This window comes from Tiliqua scincoides, chromosome 4 (assembly GCF_035046505.1).
Source record: "Tiliqua scincoides isolate rTilSci1 chromosome 4, rTilSci1.hap2, whole genome shotgun sequence".
NCBI lineage: Eukaryota > Metazoa > Chordata > Lepidosauria > Squamata > Scincidae > Tiliqua > Tiliqua scincoides.
This window is the reverse complement of record NC_089824.1, coordinates 50,715,408-50,730,846: the sequence shown is the minus strand read 5'-3', so window position 1 is coordinate 50,730,846 and position 15,439 is coordinate 50,715,408. Positions and strand designations below refer to the sequence as shown.

The 15,439-nt window shown below is 45.8% G+C and overlaps 1 protein-coding gene across 1 annotated transcript in view; it reads left to right on the top strand.

Moving 5' to 3' along the window:
• The first annotated feature begins 11,432 nt into the window (after positions 1 to 11,432).
• The window catches only part of DSG2 (desmoglein 2), a 30,469-nt gene continuing 26,462 nt past the window's right edge, over positions 11,433 to 15,439 (top strand). The window contains exon 1 of the mRNA XM_066623860.1: positions 11,433 to 11,533. Within this exon, the coding sequence (XP_066479957.1) occupies positions 11,495 to 11,533 (39 nt within the window). The 5' untranslated portion in view covers positions 11,433 to 11,494. The remainder of the gene's footprint in view (positions 11,534 to 15,439) is intronic.

The following is a 15,439-nucleotide window of genomic DNA, read 5'->3' as shown; positions in this document are numbered from 1 at the left end:
TGGGTTTTGTTTTTTGTACTTTTAATTTTCTTTCTGCAATTAGCTGCCACTGGGGCCTCCAATCTGGATTGTAACCAAGGAAGAAGTAAAGGGTAAAACTGCCCTCCACCCTATCCTATAGTCTTGAGCTAGTTGGGCAGCACTTACCACTACTATTTTCCTATTGTACTTAGAGACAAACATGCTCTGTATAGAGGAGCATATGGGATGTGAAACAAAAAGCACTATGACACTAATCAAGTACCCACATGTGAAAACCTAATGCAGCTATTTTCAACCCTTTTAATCTCACCGCACACTGAGAAGGCACTAAAATTGACAAGGCGCAACATCTGTTTCTTGACAACAGACAAGGCACAGTGCACTACCGGCTCACATCCCCCCTTGACCCTACTAATACATGACCCTCTCCTGAACTCCCGTGGCACACCAATGTGCCACATTGATTGAAAATTGCTGACCTAACGGTTTGTAGGCCTTCAAATTAAAATCTTACATTTCATTTTCCCATGGGCCATTATAATTTTTGGCATATTATGTGGTTTACTGCATAATTAACCAAGTGATCAAAATCACAAAACCAAAAAGAAAATTGCTTCCTTAGTTTCAGTGTTTTCATGAGTAGAGGTAAAAAAAAACTGGTTACATTTCTGCTTGTGCAAAGTTGGTTAGAATTCAAACTACAGGTTTCCCTCCAGAAACCATTTCAGTTTTTAAAAATATAGGAAGGGCCCATTGAAGTCCCTCCTAATTGGCCGACTGAAAGAGGAGGAGGCGAGCAGCCCCAAAGTGTACATAAAGGCATACTCCTAGCCACAGTGTGGGGAGTTGGAAGTGAAACTCTGAGCTGAATCATAAAGCTGTATCACTGCTAAATCACATTGCTGAACTATTTAAAAGAAAGATTGCTACAGAATATCCTTTCTAAATAAAACCAGTTTTGTTTGAGAAGCTGTGTTGACACTACTTCAATCCTGCCCCAAATTCTGGTGGGGCACCAGCTTACCAGTAGGGAGTGTCCCTAATCCCTCAAAGCCTTGCAGATGGTGAGACAGTGGTGAACTAAGGATTGGTGGCAGTCGAAGAACAATCAGGTGAGTCATCATTGACATCTTGGGGTCAGGACTGCCACAAGTGTCTAAGTAGATATAAATATAGGTAATATAAACATGTGAGTACTTGCCCCTTAAGGGGGATTGAACCATAACAGTACGAAAGGGCAGATTTTGTGTCTTCAAAAATCAATCAGTATTATTTGTAAACATTGAAGCAGCATTTCTCAAACTGCAGGTCAGGGCCCACTAGGTGGGTCATGAGCCAATTTCAGGTGGGTCATTCATCTCAATGCGTATTTTATTTTAATATATTAGACTTGAGGCTACCATAGTTGGTAATTGCATTTGGTGTAATGTTACATATCTGTACTTTTAACAGACTACTGCAGTGGTTCTCACATGTTTAGCACAGGGACCCACCTTTTAGAAAGAGAATCTGTCAGGACCCACCAGAAGTGATGTCATGACCAGAAGTGACATCATCAAGCAGAAAAATTTTTAACAATCCTAGGCTGGAATCCTATTCACACTTACCCAGCAGTGACTATCGTTAAAAGCATATACACAGTATTCTGTTAAAAGTACAGATCTGTAACATTTCCCAAAATGCAGTCCATACCAGCCTAGCATATTAAAAATAAAATATTGAAATGAATGGTGACCCACCTAAAATTGGCTCGCGAGCCACCTAGTGGGTCCCGACCCACAGTTTGACAAACACTGTGTATATGCTTTGATCACTGGCGTAGCTAGAGGGGGGGCGGCACACTAAGTTTTGCAGGGAGCCTCCGTGCAGCGTGCAAGCGGCTCCTCCCCTCCCCTTTGGAGTCATGTGGGGGGGGAACAGAGGTGAATGGCTCCCAAGGGGAGGGGGAGGAGCCACTTGCATGCTGCAGGGAGGCTCCCAGCAAAACTTAGTGTGCCGCCCCCCCCCAGCTACACCAGTGGCTTCGAACAATGTTAGTCAATAGGGCTTACTCCTGGGTAAGCGTGGATAGGATTGCAGCCTTTGGGATGTTTGGGGAATTTTTTTAAACAGATCAGCATCAGCTTGGGAGAGTTAGATCAGTTCTTCTTCCCTTTAAATAGATTTTTAAACTTTATTGTAAACGTTTGATTTAATTTTGTCATATGGAGGTATTAAAAATATTCCTGCTTGATGATGTCATTCTGACCATGACATCATGTCCAGATTAATGACATCACTTCTGGTGGGTCCCAACAGATTGTCATTCTAAAAAGGGAGTCCTGGTGGTAAAAGGTTTGAGAACCACTGCATTAAAATTCATGGAAACCCTTGTAAAAATACTCTGTGTGTGGCCTCCTCATTATATCCAACCCCTACACATAAGAAGTCCTCTCTGCACAGGAAACATCCCCACACATGAGGGCTACAAGAGAACAATCCATACACTCAGTTTTCCAGGGAACAGTTCCAGCATTCATAGTGTGTGTGTATCAAGGTGTGTGCAAGCATACACTCCTCTGCAAAGGACCTTGACTGTCTGAAGGTTAGAGGCTGTTCCACTGTGAGTTCATCTCCCTTGCCAGGTACCTAGCCCAGCAATGTGCCAAGTTTGAATGCCTGGATGTGCTGTTAAATGGTCAAGGCAGGACAGGGATTGTGCTGGTGTATCATGCACCTTGTTGTCCAGCAGACTCCCTTCCTGAGCTTCCTAGGATGATGCTTCAGCTAGTTGTGCTGAGGAGTTTTAACATCCTAGTATGTGTGCAGCTCAGGACGTCATGGCCACTATGATAGCCATGGGCCTATCCCAGAAGATTGCAGCCCCCATGCATGTGACTGGGCATACTTTGGACCTGGTTTTCACTATACGATAGTGATCTGGTGATGGAGGGAATCAACATCATGCCTTTATCTTGGACAGATCACTTCCTGGTAGGGTGCACGCTAATGGTTAGTCGGCAGCTCCACTAAAGCAAAGGACCTGATCATATCGTCCACCCAGAAGGCTGATGGACCCTATGGGTTTCCTGAGGGCTTTGGAGTATTTTCCTGCTGCCTTGGTCAACCTCTGAAAAGCATAAATGGTCAGGGATGTAGACCAGATGTAGCAATAGAGATTGCTCCTGGCAATGAAACAATTTGGTAGACATCTTGAGAGACGGTGGAGGAAGACCCAAGATGAATCCAACCAAACACAGGCTAGAATTCATTTTATAGCTTGATCTGTTTCAGCGGTAGCAAAGAAGGCTTACTTCTCTGCCACCATAGCGTCTGCAGGATGTCACCCAGCTGAGCTGGTTCATGTAGTGAGGGTCAGTGAGGGCCACTGCCTGCTGTGACAATTTTCCTAGACATTTTGCTGATGAAATCACTCATATTCGTCAAGACCTAAACTTCACATTCATGGTATCTATTAATGTCCCTCAGGCTACTGCTTGTCCTGTGGAATTCTTTTCAGGTTATACCACCTAGGATTTGGATTGGTGCCTTGCACTGGATGGGGTTGCACTCCCCCCAGAAGGAGCAGGTCCACAGCTTGAGGGTCCTGCTGGTGCATCAGCTGCGGCCATACCTGTCAGTCAGTTCTGACTATAGTAGTCCACACCTTAGTTACATCATGTTTAGATTACAGTAACACACTCTACATGGGGCTGCCCCTGAAGACAGTTTGGAAATTGCAGCTGGTTCAGAATGCAGCAGCTCTTGTGGTTATTGGGGCTTAGTAGTTTGATTCTGCTGGGCTGCGGCTTCAGCAAGTGCACTGGCTGCCAACTCATTTCTGGGTCCAATGAGATGCTGGTTTTGACTTACAAAGCCCTATATGACCTGGGACCTGGGTACCTTTGTGAACACCTACTCCAATACAATCTGGCTTATCCCCTTAGATCAGTGGCTCACAAACTCTCTTATAGAGTTGGAGAGATGGCGGTGAACATGTCTGGAAGTGACAGCAGCGGGAGTGAGAGTTGGGAGAGACAGTGGTGGACACAGTGGACCACAGTGGTCCTTGTGGGGATGGTGGCGGTTACAGCGCTCCTGGGATCTCAATGCTATGGCGAAAACAAAACCCTGTTAGGGTTTTGATAGTTTTGATAGGGTTTGATAGGGTTTTGATAGATAGTGCAGGCCTATCTGGGTCATGATTGTATTTTGGAGCCATTCTGAGACTTGGGGAGGTGGGCAGAGGAGATTGCGGGGGAGGGGCCACATTCTCCAGAGGGCCTGCACTACCCTAGTTAATGTTAAAACCCTGTTTTTGCCATGGCGACGCAATACCAGGAGTGCTATCGCTGCCACCGTGTCCCTTAAGGGGGTAGTGACAGGTTTCTGCTGCCTGGGGCATAGCAACAGCCCATCTTGGGAACCTCTGCCTTAGATCATCTGCAGGGCCCTGCTAAGAGTTCCACCACCATCTGAGGTAAAGGGAATGGCAGTGAGAAACAGGGCCTTCTCTGTTGTGGCACCACACCTCTGGAACAGGCGTCCAGAGAATCAACAATCAGCCCCCTTTGCGGAGCAGTTCTGATGAGGATTAAAAACATTTCTTTTCCAGCAAGTTTTTTTTTGGAGAGGGGTTAGGGGCTTAATATTATCTTATATATGTATTTTATATTTTTATGCATTTTATAATTTATAAATATATTTTAGAAGTTGTTGTAAGCCGCCTTAGGTACTCTTCAGGAAGGACTGCAAAATATAAATTGAATGAATGAATAAGGTTGAGTGCAATAAGGAGATGAAGCCTATAGATGTGACCCCAACCCCAGTCATTTCTCACCACTGATCCAGGCTACACACATAGAAGATGTGTACAGGGCTAAAATCAATAGGAAATGAAGGCAATTTTGCCTGTGCAATACTCAGATTCTTCCTGGAAAGAATGGTAACAAGTATAATGATTGCATATTGAGGGTGTAAATGTCATTAAGCCATTTCTGCCTGATGCTGCATATATGCAACAAGGATCAAATGTGTACACCTGTGGGCTGAGCAGAAATGGGTTAAGGAGGGCATGAATAAGTGTTATGATGAAACAGATTTACATACGTCAATCACAGTTCTGGGAATTGCAGCAATATTTCTCACAAATGTGGGAATTTCTCACAAGCGAAATCCACCAGGAACAGCTCTAGTTCACGTTGCACAACAAATGGATGATATGAGAGATTGCTAGACTGCTATTGAGCAGCACTCATTCATTTCCATGATACATGTGCAGAAAATGTTCCGGGGGGAATATAGCGTCTCTTGCATTTCAGTTCAGTACCACTTTGCAGTGGATCTATAGTGGAAAGTGGATAATCTGCATAGTTAATTGCACTTGGCACAGTTTCTTCAAACACACTAATGCAGGACGCCCAGTTGATTTACAGGGAACTTCATTTGCTCTGTCATTCGGAAGTCCTGTACATCTGTGTTTGAAGAAATTGTGGCAGGAGCAGAGTAAGGGACTCAGGACCCAATCCTATACTTACTGGCCATGGTTGTCATATCTCTTCTGCTGGCACTGACTGCTGATGGGAAGGCCAGAGGCTTCCCACTGGTGCCAGTGGATCTGGACCCACTCACTAATCCAGGTAAGATGGTGGGGGAGACAGAAGGGGATGGCAGGAGTATAGAATGGGGCAGAGGAGGGTGAAACACGGTGGCAGTGGGGAAGTGGAGAGGAAAGAATGGAGTAGTGACAGGGTGGGGGACGGACAGATTGGTCCAGAAAGGGGGCAGGTTTGGCAGCAGCAGGGTCTGATTAATCTTAATCCCTTAAGACCTCAACCCCAGACCTGATCCCACAATACCAGTCCAAATGGGCCTGCACCAGCTCTTTAGCCAGCACGGGTTTGCAAGACCCCCCCTACACACTATAGAGGCTTACCCCCAGGTAAGGAATTGTTTATTTACTCAAAGGAAACATCCTGGGCTGCCCACCCATTGCAGGATGCAGCGGTAGCCATTTTGCTGCTGCATCAGCGGAAGGGGGACAATAGGATTGGGTGCTCTCTCTCTCTCTCTCTCTCTCTCTCTCTCACACACACACACACACACACACACACACACACACACACACAACCCACATACACTGCTCATGCATTTGATTAAGCAAACTGTAGTCCACAAAAGCTACAAATGTTTTCATCCTTATGGCGTCACAAGACTCTGTTTGTTGGTTTTCCTGCCACAGACCAACACAGCATCCTGTCCAGATGTGATTAATGCACCCAAGCAACTAGAAACTGGCTTGAGAGTTTTTTGCTGATTTGGAGTAGGTTGATCACTGCAGGTTGATCACTCCAACCTGAGCAGAATCAGGCACTAGAGGAGGCAGCCTAAGGTATCGTTTTGTTTTCACAAACTCCACAAGAATGAATTTATCATATCTACCTGCTGACAAATGACTGTTCTACTCTGCTCAAGATGGGAGTGTCAACTATGAATCACAACTTGAGTTTCACAGAGAATATGAAGATATTTTTCAGTACTCCGTCACAGTATTTGAAGTGGTGCTCATAAAAGAGAATGACTTCACCATCGTGTGTCTATTTGAAGTAGAATACAAGGTATGAAGCAGTGAGGGTTCTCACTGTAAGACATATTCTTCAGATTTTCTCACTGGACCACTGCAACCATCATTGGACCACTACAACCAAGAGAATCCTAAACAACAAACGAACCTTTTTAGGAAGCACTTGCAGAGCGTTGGCTTGGATTCACTACTAGCTCATTCTGTACAGTTGAAGGGTTTGAGAATCTCAAATTGAGATTGGAGGAAAGAGGAAGAGTGGAAATCAGGATATCTAAAAATACATTCTGTCCATTCTGATATCTTCTTGTGCCCATGTGCAACTGAGTTTTAAGCTTTCCAGAAATAAAGATGCCAGTCTAACACTATTGCTCTATAAATTCACGGTGTGGCTATTTTTGGAATATGGCATGCAGTTCTTGTTGCATCATCTCAAAAAGGTTATCGCTGAGCAGGGGAAAGCCGAAAAAAGATAAACCACAATAATCCTGGGACTGGAGCACTTTACTTTTACTATGAGGAAAGACAAGTGCATCGGGAAGTTTGTGTTTTAAAAAATCAAACAAAAATGACTAAGAGTGTTGATAAATTTGATGAAATTATGGATAGGCAAAACTTTTTTTCTTCTTTTCATACCAGCTCACAATCATCCAGTAAACTTTGCTGGCTGTAGAATCTGTGTAGAGAAAAAGAACACTACATAAATAATTTGACTTAATTAATCCACACATAATTTATTCACTGCCACAGGATATGGTGACCATTATTGTCTTAGGGTTGCACTAGACAGACATGAGCCTAAACATGTTCACTCTAATATGGGGGTTTATTTGGAAAAAAAGATTGCTAGTCCCCCCACCAGGACTGTTAATCATCCTTCAGTGATCTTCCTGTGTCTGTGCATATCCCAGCATTATTTACCTACCACAAGCAAGGGGAGGAGACAGCTGCCTTTAAAAGCCTAAGAAAACAAAGAGAAGATAAGGTCTGGCAAGAAAGGATTCCTCCCCCTTCCCCTTTCCTGAGGACTCATAAAGGACTCAGATACAGGACAAACACATTAGTTTCCAGCCATACATTCATCCCCCACATCAATGATTTTCAACCTTTTTCATCTCATGGCACATCGGGGAAGGCACTAAAATATTCAAGGCACCCCATCAGTCTTTTGACAGCTCACAAGGCACACCACACTGCTGGTGGGGGGGCTCACATCCCCCAATGGCCCTACTAATAAATAACCCTCTCCCATATTCCCACAACATACCTGGAGACCATTTACAGCACACCAATGTGCCGTGGCACAGTGGTTGAAAATGGCTTACCCATGTGGACAATTCCAAACTCCCAGTTTGCCATCAGGAAAAATCCACACCCAAAGAACCCCGCATAGGTTTTGCATCCAATCATGATGCATCCATAAATGAAGTGGGGAGAAAAGGCTTGGATGAGACAAGAGAGGAAGAGAGGAGGAAACAGAGGAAGGAGGTGAACTCAAGAGCTGAAGAGGAGAAAGGACAAATCTTGGTGAGTGGGTACAGAAGGGATAACAATAGACTATATGGAGCTTAGCCAGAGCAAAGTGGGGAAAGGCAACAGGAAGGACAGTGCGCAGAAGCAGAAAAAACAGGTAAAACTGGCACAGGTCAGCACAAAGGAGAGACAGAAGAAGGAATTAAATGACAAGGACCTGGGGGGATATGACGGCAGTCACAGGAGTTGGGAAACAGCTTCTCCCAGGTCTTTGGATCAGCACTATAAAGCCATGGTACACCTGCTAGCCCTAGGAAGACTTGCCTATTTCCAGACTCTCAGAGCCCAAAGGTCAGACCCAAATGACCCCGGAAACTATACAGTTGGGCCCAAAAGGTCCCAAGGATAAGCAGGGACATATTGAAATGAAAAAAATTTCCTCTAAGAATCATGGTGAGAAGGCCAGGAGGGCTGGAAGGCTTCAGGAGAGGTTTCAAGTATTCAAGATTCTTGAAAAGAGACTGCAATCAGAAAACCCTAAATAATCCCATTGAAATTAATAATGCCTCTCTATAAGTGATTTTGTTCTTCATCTTCTTCCGCAGAACTCGACCATGTCCTACCTAACATCTTACAATGTTGACCTACTCACTTGGGACCAAAAGAAGTTCATCAAATGATTAAATGGAATTCCTATATTTAGAGCAGTATGAATGCTCAGGACACCAGTTGCTTGAATGGGGGAGCACAAAAGTGCTCAATGGTCAAAGAAACCTCACCTTCATGCTCTGCATGACCTTCTTGAAGGTCTTTGAAGGCATCTGAAGGTAGGAAATAGGAAGCTGGACTAGATGGCCCTGATCAAATGGGCCTCTTCTTATGGTCTATCTAGGTATGTGTGAGCTGCCAGGCTACTGAAACCTTTTTACTTTGCAGACTTTTTTGCTAGTCAGACAGACATTTCCCTTGCTTATGTTGCCCAAGGAAGTCCCAGTTTTGGTGCCCTCCATTTTCCCTGTGAAAATCAACTACAGCAACTCCATTTCCTACTTTTGGGAACTATCTTCTTGAAATGGACTATTAGGAACTAGAATTCCACTGTCCTCAAAACAATGGTCATTGAAACCCTTCCTTCCCATCAGCTTTGCTTAGATCAGGAGTGTCCAAAGTTTTTGGCAGGAGGGCCACATCATCTCTCTGACACTATGTCAGGGGAAAAAAAGAATTAATTTACATTTAAAATTTGAATAAATTTACATAAGTTTACATAAATGAATATATTAAAGACAAACTTCTATGAATGAATGAAGGTCTTGCAATATCTCAAGGCCTATAAAAGGCCTTGCACAAAGCAAGACTGGCCTTTCCTTTGCTGCTGCTACTGCATTACAGACATGAAATAGCAAGCAGTGAAGGGAGCCCTCATTCCACAGCTCACGCAAGAGGTCAAACATGCTGAGAGCAGTTGCGTTGGGCCAGTGCGGGCTTCAACAAATCTCCGGAGGGCCAGAGGCTCATTGAAGACTGGGGGCTCTCTGAGGGCCGCATTGAGAGGCTTCGAGGGCAGCAAGTGGCCCCAGGGCCGGGGTTTGGGCACCCCTGACTTAGATGAATGTCTCAAATCCTTCTCCTACTTTGCTATTTTGGGGCAAACGTCTGTATGATCAAGCTGCAGCCAGACCTTTCCAGGCCAAACACTCAGAATCAGGAAATGTTCTGGGAATCATGGGTCAAACATGAGTTTGGATATTGTTGTGAAATACCCCCTGGGGCATATTCCCAGGAATTCAGACTCACTGGGACTTCCCCCAGGAACACTTTTTCAGTGTGATGACTCAACCCTGGAATCTGTGAAGTAATGGTACAGAATAGGCGTACATTTGAACATGTGCAGACAACCTTTATGAACTGTAGCCAATAGTCCCAATATACCTTTCAGTTCATTAGTGGGTCTGGGATGATTCCCCAAAACACTAACCCTGTTTTTAACTTTTTAACACGACGAGGATGGTTGCATCTGCAACTACAATCCTACAAAGCACAGGCTGGAGGGAAAAAAAGTTTTAATATCAGGTCCTTGCCATGCAAGTCTTTTTAGAGAGAAAAGGTGGAATGTAAATATTTTAAATATATAAAAAGCAATGCTGAATTTCTAAAACAGCAGTTCCCAAACCTTTTAGCATCGGGACCCACCTTAAAAACACATTTCACTTGACCAGTCGCTCAAGCCTCTGTGGCTATAATGGTAATTGGGCAGTAGTGCTTCCCCCAAGTAGCAGCTTGTTTACCCGTTACCCCAGTTTCAATAAAGGCTATGTGTATTATCTGCCCTGCCAGTTTTGCGTGCTGTCAAAAATTGGGTCATGGCCCACTGGTGGGCCAGGGGCCCACAATTTCAGAACCACTGTCTAAAACAAGAGTCTCCAAACTATGGCCTGGGGGCAACATCCAGTCCACCACCAGATTTAATCTGGACCCCAGCAACTTTTTTTTTTTTGATCAGAGCATTTGCTAATGCTTGACATTTTTAGTCCTTATATATCATTTCTCAGTTTAAGCATGGCATTATTTCCTTGTAATTGTCACATTTCTCTTTCATTCTGAATCATATCATGCTAGTTACAAAAAAAAATCCAAGAAAAACGTATTCACTCATTGAAATTTCATTCATTCATTTATAAAACTGTTTTGTTTTTTTTTAACCTGGCCCTCAAAAATGTGTAAAATCTACCATGGGGCCCTCACACTGCAAAGTTTGGAGAGCCCTGCTCTAAAACAAGGAGTATGAGAGCTGGAGAGGTTTGCCATCAACCTGGATGATCAGCGGGGAATGGGGAGGGAGAGAAGCCTGCCAAATCTTCCAGGGGCTGTGGCTGGGCTTTGGAGCTGCCTGGAAATGCCAGGAGAGAAGGGGCTTGTTTGGGTTGGTCTGGGCTGGGTGCAAGTTCTCAAGGATCAGGGTGACCGGATGCAGTGGAGGACAGAGTGCCTCTGCCTTTACCCCCTCTGTAGAAGAGGGAAGTGGCGCTGCCCCCACTCCCTCCTCTATACGATGGGTCAAGGGAGAGGCACTCCGTCCTCCACTGGATCTGGCCACCAAGGAGGGCTACAGCAAGCGCTGGCGGAGAGGCCAGCTGCGCACCAAGCCCGCCCGGCGGCCCGCCTCCCTCCACCTGGACGGGCAAAGTTCGCCAGCCCCCCCCCCCCCGTCTCGCAGCTCTGACTCAGAGAGCGGGCGGAGCTCTCCGCACCCACCAGGTGAGCCCTCCCTGCGCGCGGCGCTCCGCCCGCCTGGTGGCTTTCTGCCCCCCTCCGCCGAGTCCAGACCCGCCCCGTTTCACGCTCAGGAGGGGGGTGGCCGAGCAGCCCGCAGGAGTCCCTCGCCAGGAGCGCCAGGGCTTCTGCTGCGGCGGCGGCGGCGGCGGCGTCTTTGCGTACGGAGCGCGGGCTCGGCAGGCGCACTGAGAGCGGGCAGCGGCCATGGGCGCGGGAGGGCTGCGGCTGCTGCTGCTCCTCTGGGTGAGTTTCTGCAGGGAAGGAGGGCTGGGGCTTCCCTGGCTCCGAAAGCAGCCACCAAGTTGCGGGGAGAGAGAGCTGAACTTCGCGGGGCGCGCCGCGGCTTGGAGAACGCGGACGGCTGGCTGGGGCTGGGCGCTGGAACGGCTGCCCTTCCTCCCTCGGCGAGAGGAGCCGCGCCACGCCCTGCCACCAGCGCTGGCTCCGGGCCTGGAATACCTGCCCCAGGTGTCCCCGGGGCGCGTGGCACGGAAAGGCTTCGGTGGGGCCACCCGGCGCGCTTCCTCGGGTGGCTTGGACGGGGGAAGACCCCGGGGTGGGGGTGCTGTGGTGGAAAAGAGCTGTGGAGAGGCGGGAAGGGGGCTTTCAGGGTCAAGGGTGTGTGGTGGGTGGGAGTCATGTGAGGCAGAGCCTCCCCACCAGAGTCCTTCGAAAAGCTCCTTCGCGGTGGGAGCCACCCAAGCACCCACAACCCACGCGCAGGACATGGAGAGCGCAGGAGTTGTGGGTGCTTGGGTGCCTTACAATTTTTGGAGGACTCCAGTGGGGAGACTCTGCCTCACCTGCCTCTCCACCCACCATTCAGGGTCGCATAATTTTCCTAATTTCAAAAACATTGGCAGCACATTCAGCTGAATTGTTCTACGGCGCATCCCAACAACCCTTACAAATTAGTTGGACAGAACTCCCAGATCTGAAAAACCTTCAGCTGAACACTTTAAATCAGCAGCTTTCAACCACTGTGCCATGGCATGTTGGTGGGTCGTGAGTGGTCCACAGGTGTGTCACAGGAATTTGAGAAAAGGTAATTTATTAGTAGGGCCAATAGGGGATGTAAGCCCCCCCCCCACTGGCAGCATGGTGTGCCTTGTCAGTTGCCAAACTCCTGATGGTGTACCTTGGCAATTTTAGTACCTTGTCAGTGTGCCATGAAATGAAAAAGTTGAAATCGCTGCTTAAATGAAGAATTGCAAGAAGCCCTTTGCTCAGTTGAATCTGCTGTGAAACAATTCCCTCCTAGTGACCATGAAGGAAACTTTTGTAAGCGGAACAAGAGTCGGTTTTTGTCCTAGCTGTCATGATGTTCATGAGATGGAGGATAGGTCCGTCTCGGACAGGGGCTCTTAACTTGGGGTCCATGAATGTGCTGGGGGGGGGTTGTCCATGAACGATGCAAAAAAGGGTTTTGTGTGTATGTGTTCTATGTGCTTTTTTTCTGACTAGGAAGTCTATAGCTTTCACCAAATTTTCAGAGGTTAAGAACCGTGATCTAGGAGGTGAGCTATAAAGTTAAGGGAAATTTCCATCTTCAGAAGTGGGAAAACAAATCAAGCATGTTATCATGGGAGGGGGGAAACCAGGACTTGTTTGGCAGAGGGGCACAGTTAGAATCAGAACCACTGCAAGGGAAGGTACCAAAGCTTCTCTACCCAAAATGCTTATTCGTTCAAGGTTAGACTCTTGGGCCAAATCCAAACCAACTTTCTAGCACTGATGCAGCTGTGCCAACAGGGCATGCACTGCATCCTGCTATGTGGGAGGCAAGTCATGGAGGCCTCCTCAAGATAAGGGAATACTTGTTTGTTTACCTCGGGGCCGCATTGCAGCTAAATTGGTGCTGGAAATTTGGATAGGATTGGGCCCTTAGATGCCTTTAAAGAGAGATTAGATGTGAATGGAGGATACATCTTTCAGCAGCAATGTGCCACTGAATACCAGTATTAGGGTGCAACAGCAGGGAAGGATTGTAGCGAGTGTTGCTGGTGAGCATCCCAGAAGCAACTTGTTGGCCACAGTGGGATGCTGAACTAGTTGGACCTTTGGTCAGACCCAGAGCAGGGCTTTTGTATATACAACAGTGGAACTAACAATGCTAAGATTCTCTCCCTGGCTTGGGAGCAAGCTTCCAAGTAACATAATTATTTGGGGAAACTTTTCTTTCTTGAACCAATACTGCTATTGATACAATACCGCTAAACAATACTGAAAATCATACACATTCCAGGCTGTTTTTTAGTGCCGTTGTGGAAAAGATGTAAGCACCTAAACTTTTTCACAGGAGGAATAATAGCAGCTTTTGGGGATTTTTAGTGGAGAAATGGTGTGAGAAGGAACATTTCGGAAGGCCTTGTGCAGATCTCCCATCTCAAATGCCAGCCTCAGTGACTGCATCATGTTAACAATATCCCCAAAATAATATACCTTTATCACTTCCTTTGATTGAACTGATTGATCAGTTTGGCAGTGATCAACCACCCTTTAAGGAGTAGAGCTCTCTTTTTGAGATTCCCGCACAGCTCTTCAGAGATAGGAGTTTTCATCTCATGAATGCCTGGGGCCTGAGGCAGTGAGAATCAAAGGATGAAAAGCAGTCAAGACAAGCAACCCCAAGGTGTAATTGTGTGATGCCTTTTATTGGGCAAACTTGGAATTATGAGCAGGTGACACTGCCTTGTACTGAGTCAGGCCATTCGTCTGTTGAACTCAATACACTGTCTAATGGCAGATCTCCAGGGTTTTAGGGAAGGGTTGTCTCCTGCACCACCTGGAGATGCTGGCACTTGAACCTGATGCCGTTTTCATGCAGAGCCAAGCAAGTGCTCTGCCACGGAGACTGAGCTACAGCCCTATTCTCCAATTAGGCGTGAATATATGGATGTTTAAGTGTTCTACACTTTTGGAGTTTCTTTTCCACCTTGAAGAAACAGGATGTGATGATTTTTAATTTAATTTGGAATGATTTTACTTTCCCATTTGCACCTGTGTCACCTTGAGAATGGCTGTTATACATACTATATATAATTATGTTCCACTTTTTCATAATAAAGTGGCAAACAGTGAATTGGTAGAAAAATAAAATAAATAATAAATAATAGTGTCAGATGAAATAGTTTCAAAATAAAAATAAGCAGGATAATAAAAGCTAACCATTTATTGGGTTAAAAGCCTCTGGAAAACAAGTTTTTACACAGCAGCCAAATGCAGACAGGAACTGGGGAGGTAGGATGGTGAAGGGAACTCAAGGATGGTGAAGAAGGCCCCCTCCCAGTCCCCCTCCACACGAGCCAAGAAAATTCCTTGCATTCTTACCACCATGAGGGAGGGGCTAGGGTGTGTTTCTTTCATGAGCTCACACATTTTTTACCACATGGAACTAGATGGATATTTTAACTGTCATACAAGTCAGCCCTTTGTTTAACTTCAGACTGAAGAGTAACATCTAAACAATCACTGAGTTCAGAACCTGACAAAACAGAATTTACAGCAAGGGTGACACACACCAATTCTCATTCCTGTTTTCAGAGTTCTGCGTTTGTTGCTTTCCTAACAATGGCCGTGAAACAGGAAGCCCTTTGTCTAAGAAAGCAGGTATCCTAGGTGTTCTGAGCTAACAGCATTTTGGGCTTGGCACATAAATGTTGTTCTTGCCCTATGGATCCTCCTAGTATACCTCCACCAAGAACTATATGTGACTTTCGGGTGTCTGATATGTTAATTCAGTCACCCACAGAAGCAGTACTGCTGCCAAAGAATGTCTGTGTCTGGGAACAGAGCTCTCTTGAGTCTCATAGACTTGAATTGGGTGAATAGTGTGTTTAACCTTTTAAAAGAAAAAAGATCTTGGAGAATAACCTATTGTTATACTCAAATAAGGAAAATGTGGGTAAAAAATTCAGACACTTGTATCTGTTTGGTCAGAGAAATGTATTTAAATATTTGTATTTATTCCTCCAATCCTTACATTGGGACATGTGAAGTTAATTTAATCCTGCCAAGCTCTTTGTGCTAAGCAGCATTTAATAAAACAGAAACTTGGATCTCCATAATCGGAAAGGTCACTCTGTTGCCTGTTTGCAGTATCAACTCAGCTGCACAGAATGGAGGGTTTTGTTTTGCAACTGCCGTAAA